The following is a 19,714-nucleotide window of genomic DNA, read 5'->3' on the forward strand; positions in this document are numbered from 1 at the left end:
AGCCTGGATTGGCTCTGCAGTGGAGAGCCTGGATTGGCTCTGCAGTGGAGAGCCTGGATTGGCTCTGCAGTGGAGAGCCTGGATTGGCTCTGCAGTGGAGAGCCTGGATTGGCTCTCCAGTGGAGAGCCTGGATTGGCTCTGCAGTGGAGAGCCTGGATTGGCTCTTCACTGAAACACGCCCATTCATTAAAGGAACGTGCCCATTCATTACTTAGAACTAGTAGTGTACAGTTCTTTCACAATAGTGAGATCTGACAGGCAGAAGGAACAGTACAATACTGGGCATATAACACGACCCCCAAATGATTGGTTAGATTGGGGGGTCGTCTTATACGCCCAGTCGCCTTATACACCGGAAAATACGGTAGGTTATTTTGGGGTGATGTGTTGAACCAGCTAATGGTATTGTATTGTATACCTTTGTGATACTTGCATAGAATGATAGCCTGCTAGAATTATACAAAACACTCTAAATAGCATGAGTTTTCTTTATAATGCTATGGTAGGTGGGCAGACTGAGTATCGCCGGTGCAATGCAACTGGTGCAAAAGAAGCAAGCAGGTTACCACCAGTGACATGTAGCAATATGAATACCTACGCAGCCATTGGTCTAATTTTAAAAATGATAGTCCCCAGGCTTTGGTAGTATACACAATATGAAGTAATGGGTTACCTCTGTCATCAATGACCTGCAAGAAATGTCCATTATATGAGACAGCCCAAGTTTCCTGGCTGCATACTTGATTGTGACCACCTGGCTCAGAAAGTAAAAAAGCCAATTAAAGTCAATTGGCGCGCAGCAGTAACCATCAGCTTTTGAATTTTAGTAAGTGAGAGGATTTCTGAAATACTTATTTGAAGAACTTTGGGTCCGCTGTATGTCCACCACCCCATCTAGTCCCCCATCTATTGCTTTCATATGTCCAATTTCTTTTTTTTCTTTACAGTTTGTAAGACTTGTATCCTGCGCTACCTAGAAGCACACAAATTCTGCCCCATGTGTGACTCTCAAGTGCACAAAGGACGCCCTTTGCTTAGCATAAGGTAAGAACTCCGAGCCACAGTGATTATTGCAGTCAGTTTAGATTTTTCTGTTCCACTTTTTATACACAAGACCTTTATACGCGCAAAAAAAAGAGGGGTGGGGGTTATAGAGGTAGAGGTTGATCATTTCCATTGGATGTGCAGCTCAGGAGAGATACCACACTTTGCAGCAATCTATTTTTTCCAATTACTTAAAGCAGATTTCCAGCTGACATCCACTTTGCAGCTCAGAAGTCAGACTGGGAATGTGACAACAACAATATCACAAAACTGTGAGCACTGGTATAGTGTAGTAAATGAGATAAGTTATTAAAATAATTCAATGTACTCTTAAACATGTTAGAATTTATGTGTCTATCATCCACACACTTCTGACTAGTCTGCTTCCAAGGACTGCAGGCTTTGAGATCAGAAAGCAAAGTAAATGAAAAAAATGGAATCTGCGCCATCCAAAATGAGCGGCTTCAATGCACTTCTGGTTGTCTCTGTTTCATTATGATCCAAACCCTGCTGTGCACTCCAGGTTATCACATAGGCAATTGCTTGTGCAGATTGCATTTTTTTTAAAACTTTTGTTTATACTTGGGGTGTGATGGGACCTGCTACCTTTAGAGCCAGCAGGGTTTGGATGATAAGTGAACTAGCTTTAATGTTTCTGATTACATTTGATTCATTTCAAATAAACTTTGGACATTTACAAATAAAAGTTTATTTTTAGTCCTTGTGAAAAGTCCCATAAATACCTGTTCAGTTAACCAGTGAAGTCCACCTAATACAGTTTCCTATGATAGTGTACAAACAATGCTGCATGGCTTCTAAATTCCAGATTCTGAGTGTTGCCACTCTCATGTAGGCTGTGCTTCTTATACTACAGTGTGATGAAAAAAGGTGTTGGGGACATTTGCAGCATTACCACTGCTGGTTGCTTATGTCTGCCTAAACTTTGTGTAAGTGTTGTGCATTATTAATATCCCCAACCATAATTATGTCCCTATTTTTTAAAAAACCAGTGGGACAGACTTGAGGAGTTGGTTTGTTTCTATTGTACATGTGGGGGTATTGGCTGATGTAAACTTTGGTTGAAAGATTTTGGAGAGGGCAATGTGAGGGTAGTGTTAATGATTTCACCCACCTTTCTAGTCTTGTAGCCTTCCCCCTACTTCTTCATATGTCAGTTAGTTGTGTCTCTCTAGTGTTCTTTCCAGCCCCTTTTAGCTGGGTGCACCACCTAGCACTTTTTAGTAACCACCTGGCTGTTTTCAGTAACCACCCGGCTGTTTTTGGTGGTCACTAAAGAGTTTAGTCACAATACAGGGGACACCACCCGGCTTAAAAGTTTTTAGGTTGAACACTGCTCTCAATAAACACAAGCTTAATATAGCAAATAATTGAAAGGCACTGCTCTCATTCATCCTTTAATGTTGGGACCTTTACCACTCCAAAGCTTTAGCCTGGTAATAAATGCTATTATCTATTTCTGGCACTTGTGAGGTTGTGCTACCACTTGGTTCTGTCCCTTTAGTCGCTTTTTTATGCACCTAGCGGCCTACGTCTGCAGATGGTACTATCGTCACTGGTTCTGGGTAATCCACCAATCAAAGACTGTGTGTCCTAATGAACCCAAAGTGAAGAATGTTAGTGACTATAAAAATATTTTTCTGTATGGCATTAAATCTAAAAATCATTTTCTTCTTTAGGTCAGATAAAATATTGCAAGACATTGTATACAAACTTGTACCAGGACTCTTCAGAGGTAAGCGAATAATATGTATATGTTGGCTGTCATAGATGTCATTGTGATCAGTGGCAGTTTCATTTCATGAAGGCGTAACACACACACATTTGAACTTTCGAAAGGTGTGTTTTTTTTTATAATTTAAACCCATGGGTCTGGGGACTTTCACATATGCATATTATATTATTTATTATATATTTTATACTATTATCATATAAACAGCATGGCTGTTTGCTCCTAAGAATACTGCTACCTTCTTTCTTGGATTAACAGTGATATTCAGTGCATTCATATAACAGTGATAAGGAGCCATTCTAGCTGGCGATAAAATATTGATTTATGATAGAAAATCATGATTCTTGAGAATCGGTAGTTAAATACATATTTTAACGTTTATACTGCATTGTGAATATTTTAAAGCAAAAATTAGCATTTGATAAAATAACTTGTTGTTCTTCCTTTTTTTTTTTTCTATTAAAATAAATTACTTTATTTTCTGTGTTGGAACCATTATGGTATCTGTAAAATAAATATATATATAAATGATGGCAAATGCTAAATCTTGGACTCTCACTAGTTTTACAATGTCTCCTCTAATAGATGAGATGAAGAGGCGACGGGATTTTTATGCCTCTTACGCACGTACACATGGTAGGTATTATTATTGATAATAAACAGTATTTATATAGCTGTATTTATATTAAACTGCACTGTACATTAAATGAATGCATTAAAAATGTTAATGCAGAAAGATATGTTCTATCTTTACTATGAATTAGTACATCATGCAATAGGTTACCAAGCTGCCTGTAGTAATATATATTATATTTTAATAAAGCAAATAGATTTAACACTGGTGTGAATAACGACATTGGCACCCTTATTTGAGAGCCAAGTAATCTGTCATCCAGGGCACATTCTTGCTACTTATTTATTTTTTATTACTGTCAAAAAAAATGATCACAGTAAACAATTGTTTCTTGACTGAATTTCACAAACATTTGGCAATATATATATTATTATTATTATTATTATTATTAATAATAATATGTTTTGTGGTTGACCATTGGCTTTTGAAATATTTCTTTGTATGTTCAACACAAAAAAGATGGTCAGGTCTTTAGCAGATAACATGCAGATCTTTCTTGAACTTTCATTTCTATGTCGAATCAATGTTGGAAATTTCTTAAACAATAGCAGGCTGAGTTTTTCTTCTAGCATATAATTGCCTGTTAATGTTTACTGAATGTTTTCCAGTATCTTCTTCTTTTTTTTTTTTTTTTTTTTTTTATTAGATCTTTGTATTAGATCTTTCACTAAAATGATAGCCCACTCTCTTTACATGCACTGGACCCCTTCCCAAATTGCAAATACACCTAGGTACCATCCCCATGTTTAATACAGGGCAGCCAAAATCTCATGAGTTGGGTGCTCTTGCAAAAGACTGGAGCAACTTCTTACAAGAATTTGCCTGTTTTGCATCTCCTGCTCAGAGATGCAAATAATGGGGGGTATGGTGAGTAAAAATCCAATTTTTTTTCTTGCATTAGAGGTCTAGTGAGTGCAAGGAGACCTTTCAGGTTTGCTTTGAGAGGGTGCATTCTTTTGTTGTTTGGTCTCGCACAATCCCATATGTTAAAACTGGAATTTGGTTTATATTTTTGACAGCAAACAACGGTTCCAGTATTGAGCAGGGAGACAAAGTAAGTGGAGAAATGGTGGTACACGAGGAGGAAAATATCAGCCTTTCCATCCAGTTCTCGGACGATGCCAGGTAAAACAAATGCTGCCTATATTTGATATGCTACCTATAAAATATAATGGATTCAGGGTTTTCAAAATCCCAAAAATTTTTCGGAGTCCCCCCTACTTGGTCAACCAAGAATTTTCAACCAAAGATACCTGGGAACCTTTCTAAGTTTTTTGCTTTCTGACGGTTTACACAATTTTCATGTTAACAGGGACGACATACGGGATTCAGCTGAAAGTGACAATGCAGAGAAGGTAAGTTAAGTATCATTATTATCTATTTTTTTTTCCCTTCTATCTTTTGCAACTCTATCTTTTTTTTTTTTTTTAATAAACATAATTGTACTGCTACATACACAGTGTGGATTGGATTTTTGCTTTGAGTGTGTGTTTTCACTTCTCTCTCAGAGGAACAGTCTCCGCTTCTTGCGCTGTCCTGCAGCAATGACCATCACACATCTTGCAAAATTCTTACGGAACAAAATGGATGTTCCAAACAGATACAAGGTATGGCACAGGACCAGATATAGCCCTTTATGTTTCCTTAAGATTGTTCATATGTATTACTAGTAAACCCTTTATATACATCTATCATATCTATACAACCCCATTCTATGTTACATTACTTAAAGCTGAGCCTCTGGCTTTACCTGCAGTCCTGCACAGTTGTACAGGCTCCTCTCTCATACTTAAAGTGTACATAAACTCAGAATTTTCACTCGCCTATGTGATTGAGAATGAATAGAAGTGCAAAGCCTCCAAGGATACCTACATCACGCATCCTGGGAGGCTCTTGGGTGCTCCTTCTGCACATGCCTGAGCACCTGGTGAATACGCTGAAGAAGCCCTTTCGTCAAAAGGGGCAAAAAAAAGCCGATCTCACGCATGTGCAGTGAGATTGGCAAGTTTTTTTCCTAACCACGTCACCTGATCTCACACCTGGGTCGGGTGACGTAGTAAGAAAAAGCCAGAAGAAAAAGAGGAGATGGCTGCGCATGGAGCGCTGGCCCGAAGACAGATGCCGGGATGTCGCATGACCCGATAGAAGAGACCTCCAGACTGATCAACTGCACTGCGGGATTGAAGGTAAGTGGATGTTTTTTGTTTTTGCCTTTTTTGGGTTTACTTTCTCTTCAAAATTGCATTGTTTGATTTAATGCACACTGTAAGATTTTTGCATTGTGAATAAAGAAGCTGCATTATTCCAGTTGCTGTTCTTCATTTCCTGACTGGAGGACATCTAGTTATTTCAATCGCAGTGGCTCAGCATTACATGTAAGCATTGAAAATCAAGCTTGCCCAGGAATTCCTACTCCTCCAGATAGATACAACGGAAGCATTTTAGTTGGTTTAGGTTGTATATTGATAAATGTATAGTTTTATCATATTTTTTTAAATTCAAATCAGCCTTTTTTTAAACTAACGCTTTTATTTTTAAAATTAATTTGTTGCTATGAGAATATAATATTCTGTCTATATCCTTAAAATTTTATGATTCACTTTAAAGGGAAAACAAAAAAACATTTTATTATCATTAAAACTGTTTTATTCGATTTGATTAAAGGTGGAGATTCTCTACGAGGAAGAGCCACTAAAGGATTATTACACCCTAATGGATATTGCCTATATATACCCCTGGGGACGGGTGAGTTTTTGTGTTAAATAAGGAGATGCAGCAAAATGAGATTCCTAATTTTGCAGGGTTTTTAAAGGGATCTTTATGATTTAAAGTAATCGCACACATGCCAATTGAGAGCAAACTAACTGGTTCACTGGATATAATGAACGTATGAATGAAAGTATCCTGGATTTTCTTTACACATATACCCACACTTGTTTACTACAGCACATGCCAAATTACTGTGTAGTTTTCCCAAGTTACTGCACTAAATCTCCTCATTGTTAGAAGTGGGGTGAAAGAATCGCATGTTTTGTGGTACTAACCAGCATCATGATTTCTAGGACCTCTTGTGTTTGTGAAAAATAAGGTAGAAGCAAACCACATGATGGGGAAGTACAGGTCCATGCTATGCCTTTTCTTTAGCCAACTTGTGGGCAAGTTAAAGGTTTTCTTTCAAATTCAATAATTTATTAATATTTGTATAGCACCATCATATTAAAGCAGCGCTGCACAAAGTCCATATTCATGTCACTGGCTGTCCTTCAAAGGAGCTCACAATCTAATGTCCCTACCTCAGTCATATGTCTTTTTAATACAGTCTAAGGTCAATTTAGGTGGGAAGCCAATTACCCTAACTGCATGTTTTTGGAATATTGGAGGAAACCGGAGTACTCAGAGTAAACCCACACAAACATGGAAGAACCTACAAACTCCATGCAGATAGTGTCCTGGTCAAGATTCATACCTGGGACCCAGTGCTGCCAGAGGCAGTGATTAGCCACAGAAGATTAGCCACCATGCTGCCCAGATATATACATAGCATTTCCCAGAGTAGTTTTTCTAATGGAAATGACAGCAGTTGACCATACCTGCTTAATGTGTGTCAACCACTTCCATTAGAAGCCTGTGTGTAATGTGAAGAGCACAAGTGGTAAACAGGAACAGAGCATTGTCCTATTCTAAGAGGAAGTGCATGAACAAAGACCTTTATGGCAAGATAACTAGGTGTTAAAGGGTATGTAAAGCTAAAAAATTATATTGCATACATGCATACACAATTGTCTGTAATATTCTGTTACATGTGTCACAATGGTCCTATTAACTAGAAATACCTGGTGATCCTGCCAGTTCCTTTCTGGGCAGTTCTGACTTGGTGTAAAAAATGAGGAACCTGATTGACAGCCTTTTTTTTTTTTCTTTTTTTTTTTACTGGCTGCCAAATAGATTTCACTTTTATTGACCAGTTTGACTTTTGTACTGTGAATCATTAGTTTTTATGGATGTTAGTTTTTTTTTATCAGCACTGTTCCTGCCAGGGTAAGGTACATATTGTGTTGTAGGTGCTTTTTTAGTGTTAGTAATTCGGTCTGGGAGGGTTTATTTTAGTAGTTTAGGGTTTTAGTGTATGTTTTAAATTGATTTTAAGTAGATATAAGCACTACCTAATGACATTTCATTGACACCAATTTGCTGTGATATCATTTAAACGTATGCAATGTTAAAAGATTAATTTCCGTACAGAGTTGAAATAATTTTTGTTCTAATGGGAGGGATGGACCATTGTATAAAGGCTTCTCTAGAATATCCCAAAGATTCTCAATAGGGTTAAGGTCTGGGCACGGTGATGGCCATTCCCTGTGTTAAAATGATGTTTATGCTCCCTGAAACACTCTCGCAATTTGAGTCCAATCACTCTTGGCATTGTCATCATGGAAGATGTCTGCGCCATCAGGGGAGAAAAAAAAAATCCATTGATGGAAAAACCTGGGGATTCAGTATATTCAGATAGTCAGCTGTCCTTTTTGGGCACACATTGTTATACTTGATTTGACCAGCAGAAGAGACCCCAGATCATTACACTGCTCACACAGGTGTGGGGGCCTTATTTTTAGCCATTCAGTATAAATAAGAATAAAAATCGGGAAACAAAAGCCAATGCAGGTATGTGTTGCATGGCTGAATAGAGCTGCCAAATAACTCGCAACACGCCAAGAAAAACACATCTACATTGAGATAAAAAAATTGCCCTGCACCCCTACCTTATTGGTATGTTGGTGCCTGTGCCCCTACTTCAAGCTGTGGTTCTATCTGCCTATTTCACTGTTATGTTCTATCTGAATGGCAGGGATGTACAATTAACCACCCGTCACCATCCAGTGGTCCGTCAGAAAATTTTGGTGGTTGCCAGCTCTGGCCAGTGCACCCCCTAAGTGGGGTCAGGAGAAGTATCCCACTGTGGGGGTGCACCAACCAGAGTCATGGACCATGTTCCCCATACGGATCGCATGCTCAGGGACACAGCCCGCCCACTCTCCCATCAGACTATGACCTATGATGGGAGAGTGGGCGGGTTCTGGCATCATGACATAACTCTGGGTTAAGTTTCTTCCCCTTTAAGTGACACACGGCTCCCCGCGCATGCACGGTCCGGAGTCAGTAAATTTAGTGGTCCATAGGCCTGAAAAGGTTGATGACCACTGCTAATAACGTAGTGTCAAGGTAATGGAGCAACAGTGCATAACAGTAGTGCAAAGTGTTTGAAGAGTCTTCAGGAGAGGTAGATTGGTAAGAGGGCAAAGACTAAAGTAACTGTAATGGTAATGACAGTCCTTTTGAGAGCTCTTTTTGACTGTTTAATGGTAAGGGTTACATGTTAATTACAAGGTTAGTATTCATCTTTGCTAAGGAGCTCAGTACCTAAGGGCTTATTTAACAATTAGGTTCAGTACTATGGATTTAGATATTCATTTGTTCTATTTTGCTCTTCTGTACCATATGAATGTAGTTCTGAATTCATTAATTCTTTACTTAAATTCCTACCTTCTTCTTCAGACAGGACCACTGCCTCTCAAGTATCGTGTGCAGCCAACCTGCAAGAGATTACGATTTAGCTGCCCGAGAAGCCTTCAGGAGCCCAACCGAGCCGCAAACTCAGAAGGGGATTCAGCCAGCGATAAGGCCAACAGCCCAGCACCAGTTCCCTCTACTTCCTCGTCTTTACCCAGCCCTGCCACTCCCTGCCAAAGCTCTCCAAGCCCCAACACTGAACTCCCTCCTGCTCCTTCCCTCCACAATGGGCACTCTGCAAGCAAGGGGCGAAAAGTCTCTCTCAATGGTGCACCAGGACCACCCCTTACTTGAGCCATCTGTCTCTAGTCAGAGATTTTTATACATATGTACAAAGAAAGAAGGACTTTTTTATTTTCTATGGACAATACAAGAGTAATTTAATCCCCCCTTACACCTGAAATCTTTTTGTAATATTTTGTATTATAATTTATAAGAGGGAAGGGAGAAAAAGCACATTCTTCTTTGAATGATGCCCCTTCAGTGCCCCATGGCTAACTCGGTTTAAACTCCTATCTGGTTACAACATATTTGTACTTTGGAATTAAGAGAATGCAGAAAACATTGTTCTACGATGAAGAATTCTTGTTACGTGTTACTGAGTTCGCACAAGTTTTCTGCAGCATGGTTAATCAATTGTAAGTGTTTTGGACTTAGCTATCCAGAATTAACTAAGCATTTTTGTACAATATGCAGTCCAGGGGGCACTGCTGCTCTACTGAATGTATGTATTACAAGTGCCCTCTATGAAAACAGAGTCTGGCCAAAACAGAATATAGCACAACAGGGTCCCTCTTTTCTTATCATTCCCGAAAGGTTTTGTGTTATGTTTGTGGGTGGGATTTGGGCTTGTGGGGTGTCTCTTCTGTGATTAATAAAGGCATACAATCTTATAAGAGTTTGTGGCTGAATTATCAGTTATGATATCACAAAACACTGATTGCTATTAGAACTATTTTCAACAACAATCCAGACTCCAGGGCAGTTAGTAAGAGATTACCTTATTATACACATTTGTAAGCAGAGCACGTCCAATTGACAAATCTTATACAGCCTATACCAAAATGTATGGGACATGAAGACCAGGAGATCAAATATTACCTAGCCAACATTTAATATATTAAACTTCCTTGAACTGTCTTTTTGCTAATTGCACACTGGATTAAAAAATAGTGTTTGTTTTCCTGCCATAGAGCATTAAATTGCAGCTGATTCATTTCTTTACCACAATGATCAACAGAAAACTGATCTCTGCCTACCCTAAAAACACTGAAAGCTCTGCAAACGCTCTGGAACAGTTTGTTATATGTCCTAAAACAGCAGCTTTCAGCTTTGTATACCAACTTCAGGGTTTTCTTTCTTCTGTGTGTACAGCAAACCTTGCAAGCAGCATAAAATGTAAAGCAATCTTCAGCTTCATTTTGTAAAATACAGAAAATGCAGGCAATCACAAGACACAGAGAATGACCTGGGAAATTGGGACTGACAAATGTCCCACATATAAACCCTACTGTCCATATGAATACCATCTCTGTAATGCTCAATGTCGGTGGTCTTTGGATGTAACCGCTTATGTTTTAAATAATCATCTCATTTTTTTAATATGATTTGGATTGTTCTCATGCATCCAATACCTATTGTATGGGATTCCCATATAGCCTGTAATCAATATTGCTGCACACCATGGTGAGAGCAATAGTTTTAGGGCAGGACTATCATTACAAAATCTCTATAAAAAAAAGTTTTTTGGGGATTCTTGCAGTTTTTCATGAAAGTTTGTTGTGGTACGTGTGAAACTTTTTTTTTTTGCAGGGAAGGGGTTTAAGGACTTTTACATGCACATACATGAATAAACAAACAATAGATGCTCTATGACAAAATTGCTGAGGTTACAACATTCCACTTTCTTAGTTATTTTTTTTAAAGCATTGCACTGCTTCAAACAAAACTATAGTCAAAATGATCAGTAATTGCTTCTAGAAAGAGATTTCTTTTAAAAAATAAGTATCCGCAAGGCTCAACTAAACATATATATTAGGGTATATTTATTATTTATATATCAATTTAAACTAATAAGTGTGCCTCACTGTGAAGAAAATATTTCTGTGATGTACAGACAGGCAAAGATAAGCTTCTAATTGAAGAACAAGGAATCCTGCCAGTGGCAGAAGAAATGAACAAAATCCTTTACTTCTCACATAAACAACTCTCCCTCTGAACGGGATATACTTAAACATGCATAGAAAAGAATAGTTTCTTGTGTGTGTGTGTGTGTTTATTTTTTGTTTGTTGCAAAGTTAACATTACTTTTGAACAAAGTCACATAGAATAACTTTATTAGCAACAAAGAATGTCTGATTTTATTTTCATTTATTATATATTAGTTTTTAAATTAAAAATTACATTTAAATAAGAAAGTTTAAAAATAATTTGTGGCCTGTAAAATGTGTTAAGCTTATACCTCTGAAATCAAGAAGATGCTACAACTGGAGGAAAACCCTCTTTAATAATACAAGTCTATGAATTACAGTTTTGCATTTATTGGGATGGCACAACAGAATTTTGTATATGGCTCTCTTTGTGCGTTCCATCACAGTATGGTGGGGACTTGGTCTGTTTGCAGCCACAGAGCCATGCTTCCTTGTTTTCTGTCGGAGTGAAACGCATAGGTGAAAGAGCAGGAGCTTTGTTTCGATGGGAGCCATCACAGAAAGGCTGAAGGACAAAAGAAAAAAAAAATGTGTTACAGATGATATCACTGAATTTAATTCACTTACCAGGCAAAACGCGTCAGATACTTGAGACAAGTCACCCATTTAGTTTTGACACCCGTGTGATATTGTACACTCGGTATAAATAGCAACTCAATTATTTTTTGTTTAATTACCTTTTGAATGTATTTAGCACAGAAGGTCTATGTCATCAATAGAGCTACAAACATTGCTTAATAAAATGTATTTATTGATCACTTAAAAGCCTGTCTTTCCCTTATCTTTCCCCACTAAATTGAGAACCTTAATACCAGGTTAGGCAAATATATAGGAATACACATATACTTGAGATAGAAGACTCCTCTTGAAACCTATATCCTAAACCCTTAGCAGACATGCCGAGTAGGACCTTGCATATTCATACCTGGTAATATATTTTTGTTTAATTTCACCTGGGGCTTTTGTCATATTTACCAGACCAAAAGGGAATAAAATAAGAAAAATAATTCTTCAATCTCTGCATATATCGTAGTTTAGCATAAAACAAGTAAGGGTTATAACCAATATTAAGTTATTTTGTCCCATTGAAAAAAACTTGTTTAATTTATATAGATATCACGTCCCTAATCATTAACAATAAATTGAAATATCAAAAAGGGGACAACAATGTCAACAACAGCAAAAATGTCAAAAACTACATCCACATAGCAAATATTTGATTTTTCGTATTTAGTCCATTAGTCTCAACAATCGGTAACAATGCGCTTCACAGAAAATCTGCTACATCAGCAGCAACCAAGACAAAGCATGCATCTCAAGGGCAAGTTGAAGTTTTTTTTAGCAATCATCAGGATCCCATTGTGAGGAGCATCATACCCAAGGGAAGAAAGGCAAGGACAACAGCAAGACACTGCTAGTTCCTCTGCCTTGTTTTTGAGGAGTATCACTAAGTTATAAGGTAACCTATTAGCAATTCAAAGCTAGGATATGCTGGTACCATCATTACTAATAAGCTGTTGTAAGTAGTTTTATTGAAACTTTGATATTCAAAGGTATCTTCTCGCTTCTATATCCCACTTGAGAGATTTTTATTCGCTATTTGTACCTAAGACGCAACAGAAACATGAAAACATCTCCCTAAAGAGAGGAATTTTCATTTTATACTTTTGCCACCATAACATTTGCACCTATCAACCAAAATAAGGGGATGTGGCACAATTATCCTTGGGTACCTTTTTTGCATTTGCACCTAGTGGACAACTCTTTGTGACAAGAGTTGGTAGGACAAAAAGAAATGTAAATCTTCCACAGACAGCAGTGGACACCTGTTGTAACTTCCCCACGGTACTTTTCTAGGTTCAGGATTGATTGGCTAGGATGGAATAACATAACTTCCATGCATGCACCTGGGAGGTCGTTCATTCATAGCATTAAGGTATTTGGACATCATACAATGAGCTGGGCATGCTTAGCTCTGTGTACATTCTACAGAAGATTGTGAACAGCCCAGTAGGCTTTAAGAAACCCTTAGTGATTTTGAAACCTTGCTGATTGCCCTGCGTAACAGTTCTTCAGATCTATTTTTCATGAAGTATCCCTGTAGTTGTAGGATATAAGCAGTGCTATACAATTACCTGCTTCTTGCTGTGGCCACAGCTACACCATGGGTACAATTTTCCAGCCTTTAATTCCACTTTAAATGGATGTTTAGCTGCAATCACCGGAGCCTGCTGTGAGGTGCTGCATGTCTGTTGAGGAAAGAGTTAATGTTATTGACGTCACAGCACTATGTTGGGATGCTTTGCTTAACAAAAATCAGATCACCTAGACCTTCAGACCAATATTTACAATGATCAAAGCATATTTTTTCTAACACCTGGCATATTTGTCATTGGAAGGCCAACCAACAAAATAATAATCCTTGTAAACTCTTTATTTGCGGTTTATGATCATGAAGCTCTTAAATATATATTGAACCCAAGGGTAAATCTTTACCTTTAATTTCTTGCTTAAGTAGAACCATTATACAAACACATTATAACGTGTGTCTATATCACTGCCCAAATGAGAGCAGTAGATAAATACCGGCAGACAGACGACCGCTGTAATATGTGATTGTTTTCCATTATGGTTATTGATTCAGGAAATGTACAAGCTTACTTGAAGAAAATCAGGAAATGTTACGAATTTACAAAGTCAAAGATGTAATTGCCTCCTTCAAATCATACATGGCATTAAAGTAGAAAAGCAACTTTCAACTTAAATTTTTTTATTTGGTTTAAAAGAGATCCCACTTCCAGTGGACAGTTTTTTTCTTTCTTAGTATGCCCTAGTGCAGCGGTTAGCAACCTTTCAGACCTCACGGACCACCAAAATTCAAAATTTTGAATCCCACAGACTATTAAAATTAATTTTTGAAAAAAAAAAAGATGAATAATATGAAAAAAAAAGATGTAAATACATTTGTAAAATAATGATCTTCCCAATGGTGGCTGACAAACACTGTGGGGTCTCTGATTAATTGATCAGCTCACGGTTAGGTGAAGTAATACTATTGTTACTATTATCATTAGTTGCATTATCTTTGGTATTACTAAAGAAATGCAAAATATTTGTTTTCTTTTTTCACTCATTATTGGTTTATTTCATTTAACTCTAAGACCAAACAAGAAATTATTTGATAAGTCAAACTATTTGATGCCATTAAATATAACAGTTAAAGAAAATACACAATTAAGGTCATACTTACCTAAAAGAGCATCTGAGAAATAAACAAAAAAAATAAAACCATCACATGGGAATCTGTATTCTTGGAGCGGGGTGACAATGGTGTAATGGTGGAAACAATACTGAAGCGTATGGCTTGGTAAGGGTTACCTCATACAACTTACACTGACGTCATGCTGCACCTCCCTTGTTTTTCCGTCTCTAGTACAGTTTGTGAATTTAGTGCAATATAAAAGTGAAAATAGTGAAAACAAATTTTCTCACAGACCACTGGTTGGCGACCACTGCCCTTGTGCACTCCTCAATGGCCACTATCTAGTGAAATTACCATGTCAGCTCACCAGGCTCCCAGAAACCTATCAGTATTACCCCTCAGTGGTCAGTCCCACTTAATGCCCATTAATGCTAACCCCTTACTGCCCATTCCCCAAAATTAGACTTTTAACCTCTAATCTAAATCTCTTCAGTGTATGTGCATTTAGGAGAACTCTATGCAGCTTGGCATTACCTTTTTTTTTAGGTACATCTGTGATTTGCACATCTCTGCAAACAGTACAACCAGGTCGACCTCTACTATTTTCCATTCAGTTTTACTACTTCCTGATTAGCTCTTTACTCCTTGGATTGCCTACTGAGTAGAGCAGCAAAGTTGAAGCCGTGGAGTTGGAAGAAGTTCTTGGGTGCTTGAAGTTAGAGTCAGCAAAATGTACTGACTCCTACTTATAATAAAATAAAATGCAATAAAATATACCTGAAAATATAATATTTTAACATTTCCAAATAAATAATATTCATAATAGTGTGGTCCTCTGTTATAGGATTAAAGTGCACTGAGAATTGTTTCAGATGTTGTACATTTATATGTAATTGTAATTAATGTAAATATACTGCAAAACAAAGTTTTCATTCATTTGCAATATATTTAAATATTGAAAGTAAAGATGTACTATCATCAATTAACTGTAAGACCAACTTTATGTGAGCTTAAAACTTGTTTGGCTCATGATTGTGAAAATTATTTGATTTATGAAAGTGGAAATAAATTAAAAACAAAAAAATTACACTTATCATTAATCCCACAAGTTCCTCGTGCTGGTCCTTCTTGCCATTTGATCCCGCGTTGTCCTGGGATTGTTCTTCGTCCTGGCGCAGAGGAAGTGCCGGGTGTCACCATCTTCTGCCTTCTCTTCAGGTCTTCTTTCTTCGTCACATGATCTCACACTGCGCAGGTGTGAGTTTAGGTGACAAAGCCACTGTGAAGGGGAAAAAAAAAAAAAAGGAGAGACAATCTCACTGCTTATGCGTGAGATCAGCATCTCTTTCCCCTAGAAGGAAAAATGCCCCTTCTGCGCATGCCCGAGATCAGGGCATGCGAAGGAACACCCAGAGTCTCCCGGGTTGCATGACGTAGGTATCCCGGGAGGCTCAGCTCTCCCATTAAGTCTTGATCACTGCAGCGATCAAGACTTAAAGGGGCGGTCCTGCACCCTTAAAAGAAACCACCAACATTTTTTCTTTATATAGAAGAGTTGTCTACCCTTCTATGTTAAGTAAAAATGTTGAGTTTAGGTCCGCTTTAAGTTTCCATTTAGAGTTTTTATAAATGAATCTGGATTGCACAGTACAAACATATTCTCTACAGATCTGTTGTGAATCCTCCAAGATTATTGTACACATGAAAACCATTGGGATCTTTTCCAAGGAATTCTTAATCAATGGTACCTCACCCCCTACAAATTATTTGAATATTTCCCCAACCACTCTGCTTGTTGCTGAAGTAAATGTGGCGCAACTAGCTTACTCTCATTTACTCTCCCTGTGTTTGCACGGTTTCCTCCCACATCCCAAAAACATGCAGTTAGGTTATTGGCTTCCCCCCAAAATTGACCTTAGACTGTTTTCAAGTCATATGACTATGGTAGGGACATTAGACTGTGAGCCCCATTGATGGACAGCGCTGCTTAATATGTATTGGATTTGATTTGACTTGGTATGATAGACTGGTATTCTAGTTAGTTACAACCTTTTTCCTCAGAATCCCATTAATTTCCCCAATATCTCTTTTTTTCAATGTTCATTACTGTTTTCTCATAATTTTCTTTTCCGTCTTCTCTTCTTTTGTTTTATTCTCTACATACCCTTTACATCTGCACAGTATTATAAAAAGACTATGTTTTTGGACAATTCATTCAATTTTGTATTTTTTCTATATTACTGTTTCAGACTTTTATCTTTACCTGTATTCTTTGTAAAAATTATAAAAACATTCAATAAAGACTGACTGAACTATAAATAAAGGAGAATACACCTGATTTTCCCTGCACATCGCCTTAGGAAGCCAGAGCCGGATTATGTGAAGGGTGACTTATGCTCTTTACCTATGCCTTAACTAGGCCTTGCAGCATTGCAATAGGATTATGGAGGACTGGCCCAGTGGCAGATAATGTAACGGGGTGACCGTGCTTGCCGGGCATATTGTCGAGCTTCCTCAGGGAGCACTAGTGGAAATTTGCCCAGCATAGACACCACCGTTATATACAAGCTCATAGCTCAGTGTTCTTCCCAGGCTTTTTTAACTGTGTGCTGGTACCGGCAGTAACCACTCATACCATAACCACTGTGGTTAATGATTTTTGATTGGTTACTGAAAAGTTGGGTCACAATAAAGGGGCCCCCACCTGCCTATAGCATCTTCCCACCCAGCCTAAAAATATTCTGAGGAAATGACTGTAACTGTACAATTACTGTAGCATTATTATAGTCCAATCACTCACTCACGTTGGCACTCCTTTCTTCCAATAGCTCTAAAGCAGCCTTTCCCAAACTTTTTATCATCTAGATTATTTTGTTGTCTCTCCCCTGTTCATTTTCTATTCTTAAGAAATCTTCCCGAATCAGGAAAATGACAATTGTACACAGTTGTCACCAAAGCGTTTGTCCTTATTGTGTAATTTACCCTGAAAATGTGTTTTACTTTTTGTCTCTGTAACAGGTCAACAGGATGCTAAATCTACCTAGCAATTACACAGACAGCAGGAATTGGTGCTGATCGGAGCTCTTAGTGTGTCGAATTTATAGTGATCTAAGCTCTGAATGTTTAGGAATTGGAGTGACCAGTATTGAATGTAGGGGAAATGGGTTATGATCCCTGAATGTGCAGGGATTGCAGTGACCTGTGCCCTGAATGTGCAGGAATTGCAGTGACCTGTGCCCTGAATGTGCAGGGATTGCAGTGACCTGTGGGATTGCAGTGACCTGTGCCCTGAATGTGCAGGAATTGCAGTGACCTGTGCCCTGAATGTGCAGGGATTGCAGTGACCTGTGCCCTGAATGTGCTGGGATTGCAGTGACCTGTGCCCTGAATGTGCTGGGATTGCAGTGACCTGTGCCCTGAATGTGCAGGAATTTGTCTGATCTAGGTTCTAAATATTTAGGAAATGGGGTGATCTGAGATCAGTAACTATCAGGAGAACAATAATTAGAACCCCAAAACCGTTTTGCCCCTACAAGGTTATTTCTCAGTGCAGTACCATGCAATGATATTGACAGCCATTCATATATCTGGCCACCAGGGGGCGCATGTTCGCAGACTATGACCTGTACAATAGAAGAACAGTCTAGTCACGTGAACGGCAAGCTAGAAGACAGACAGCGCCACAACATTAGCAGAGCGGGCATAGAACGGCATACACGTCTGGGGCAACATGAGCACCAGCTGGCCTCATGGCTGAATTACCTCAGGGCAATAATGCTACTTACCCGGGCCACAATGACTCTCAGTCCCTGAAAAGACCTCATAGTAATTGTTGTTCCTTGATATTTTCATCCCCCGGAAACACTGTCCCGGGCAGCTGGGTTCCTTCTTCCAGAAACAAGCGCGCACACTAACCCTTTATAGCTCGGCTGAGTGCCATTACTGGGAAGCAGCCAGCAGTGTTATATTGGGGCTCTGTGCCTGTGGTAATAATACAGGAGCCATTATATAGTGTCTTGGTGAGAGAAGCAACATGTGCAATAATATTTCTGGCTAGAAAATGTCCATCTGCTCAGTCTAAGACTTGAGAATGATTTATATCAATGGCCACCAAAAACTCCAAAACAATTCCATATTCCGAAGAGCATATCTCTGAGTCTGGAGGAGAAAAGTGTTTCTTAATGCAAATGTCTGCTTTCCCACAATTGCTTGGTAGCCTTTTAATTCAGACTGGGTGTAATAAATATCTGGGGCAACATATTAAAAAATCCTGATTTTCTCCTAATTAAAGCCGAAGTAAACAAAAAAAAATCACATTTTCTTTAATCCTCTCAGATCCCTTGATTGCCCTGGACTTTTCCTCAGTCAGAACCCGGGCCGTCCTGGAATTCCTTGTCCAGGCGCATCTTCTTCATCTTCCTTCTTTCTGCTGTAAAGAGGAAAAAAAGAACCAATCACTGCATGCAAAGCATAAAAGCTTAAAGTGTACCTAAACTCAGAAATTTCATTCTAGGTTTGCTGTCTATCTTTTTTGATCTTGCAGAGCTTTAATAAATCAGGCCCATCGTGACCATCAATAAAAATTATATTAACCCCCCTAGCAGTAATCCACTGAGTCACAGGATTCAGGGTCGCTAAAAACATAAAAAAACACACCTTGTTCCGTTGGCGTCCCCTGGCATCCTGCTGGTCCCCGCAGGTCCTCAGGACACATCTTCTTCCTCCGATCTCCAGCCGGCGACTACAGAGACAATCTCCGGGGTTTCCCGGTGACGTTGGTGCAAGCGGGAGGAGTGGCGGGAAATTCAAATAATTTTGTATTGGATTCAATACAAAGTAGCTGTATTGAGTCCAATACAAAGAAATCTTAATATAAATTTTTTAAATATTGGACATATTTCGGTGAGTTATGCCTAAGAATTATAAGCCTACAATGTAAAATAAATTTCCATGCAAAAAAATTTAATTCTTTTTGCGTGGAAATACGGACAGATTTGGAACGCTAGGGGGGTGAAAAGGGTAAACAACTTATGTTAAGTAAAAATTCTGTTTGTCTGTTTTTTAAGTACAACACCCTTCTTTTTTAATTGCTGTTTTTGAGTTTAGTTGCGCTTTAAGAATATTGTACTAATACAGAAAAAAAGAGCTTTAAATGTACCAAGTCACCATACAACTGTTAAAAATAAATGCCAACAAACTTCATTAAACAATATATAAACCATTACAGAATAAAAACAAAAATCACCAAGATAGTTTTACAAAGAGGTCTCAATTTGTTGCTGCTTGATGTGTTATGTAGATATCA

At 38.3% G+C, this 19,714-nt stretch overlaps 2 protein-coding genes across 2 annotated transcripts in view; one reads left to right on the top strand and one right to left on the bottom strand.

Annotated features, from left to right (window-relative positions):
- The window catches only part of PCGF2 (polycomb group ring finger 2), a 25,157-nt gene extending 15,264 nt beyond the window's left edge, over positions 1–9,893 (top strand). Inside the window, exons 3-10 of the mRNA XM_072403993.1 lie at positions 949–1,045; positions 2,743–2,798; positions 3,381–3,431; positions 4,449–4,554; positions 4,742–4,784; positions 4,938–5,036; positions 6,094–6,174; positions 8,983–9,893. Coding sequence (XP_072260094.1) covers positions 949–1,045; positions 2,743–2,798; positions 3,381–3,431; positions 4,449–4,554; positions 4,742–4,784; positions 4,938–5,036; positions 6,094–6,174; positions 8,983–9,291 — 842 coding nt within the window. The 3' untranslated portion in view covers positions 9,292–9,893. The remainder of the gene's footprint in view (positions 1–948; positions 1,046–2,742; positions 2,799–3,380; positions 3,432–4,448; positions 4,555–4,741; positions 4,785–4,937; positions 5,037–6,093; positions 6,175–8,982) is intronic.
- Positions 9,894–11,484: 1,591 nt separating this feature from the next.
- On the bottom strand, positions 11,485–18,346 carry CISD3 (CDGSH iron sulfur domain 3). The gene is made up of 3 exons (XM_072403995.1): positions 18,195–18,346; positions 13,343–13,456; positions 11,485–11,712 (listed from the first exon to the last, which is right to left on the bottom strand). Exons 1-3 carry the CDS (start codon positions 18,231–18,233, stop codon positions 11,536–11,538), a joined length of 330 nt encoding a protein of 109 aa, XP_072260096.1. The 5' UTR covers positions 18,234–18,346; the 3' UTR covers positions 11,485–11,535.
- Positions 18,347–19,714: the final 1,368 nt, after the last annotated feature.

This window comes from Pyxicephalus adspersus, chromosome 3 (assembly GCF_032062135.1).
Source record: "Pyxicephalus adspersus chromosome 3, UCB_Pads_2.0, whole genome shotgun sequence".
Classification (NCBI taxonomy): domain Eukaryota; kingdom Metazoa; phylum Chordata; class Amphibia; order Anura; family Pyxicephalidae; genus Pyxicephalus; species Pyxicephalus adspersus.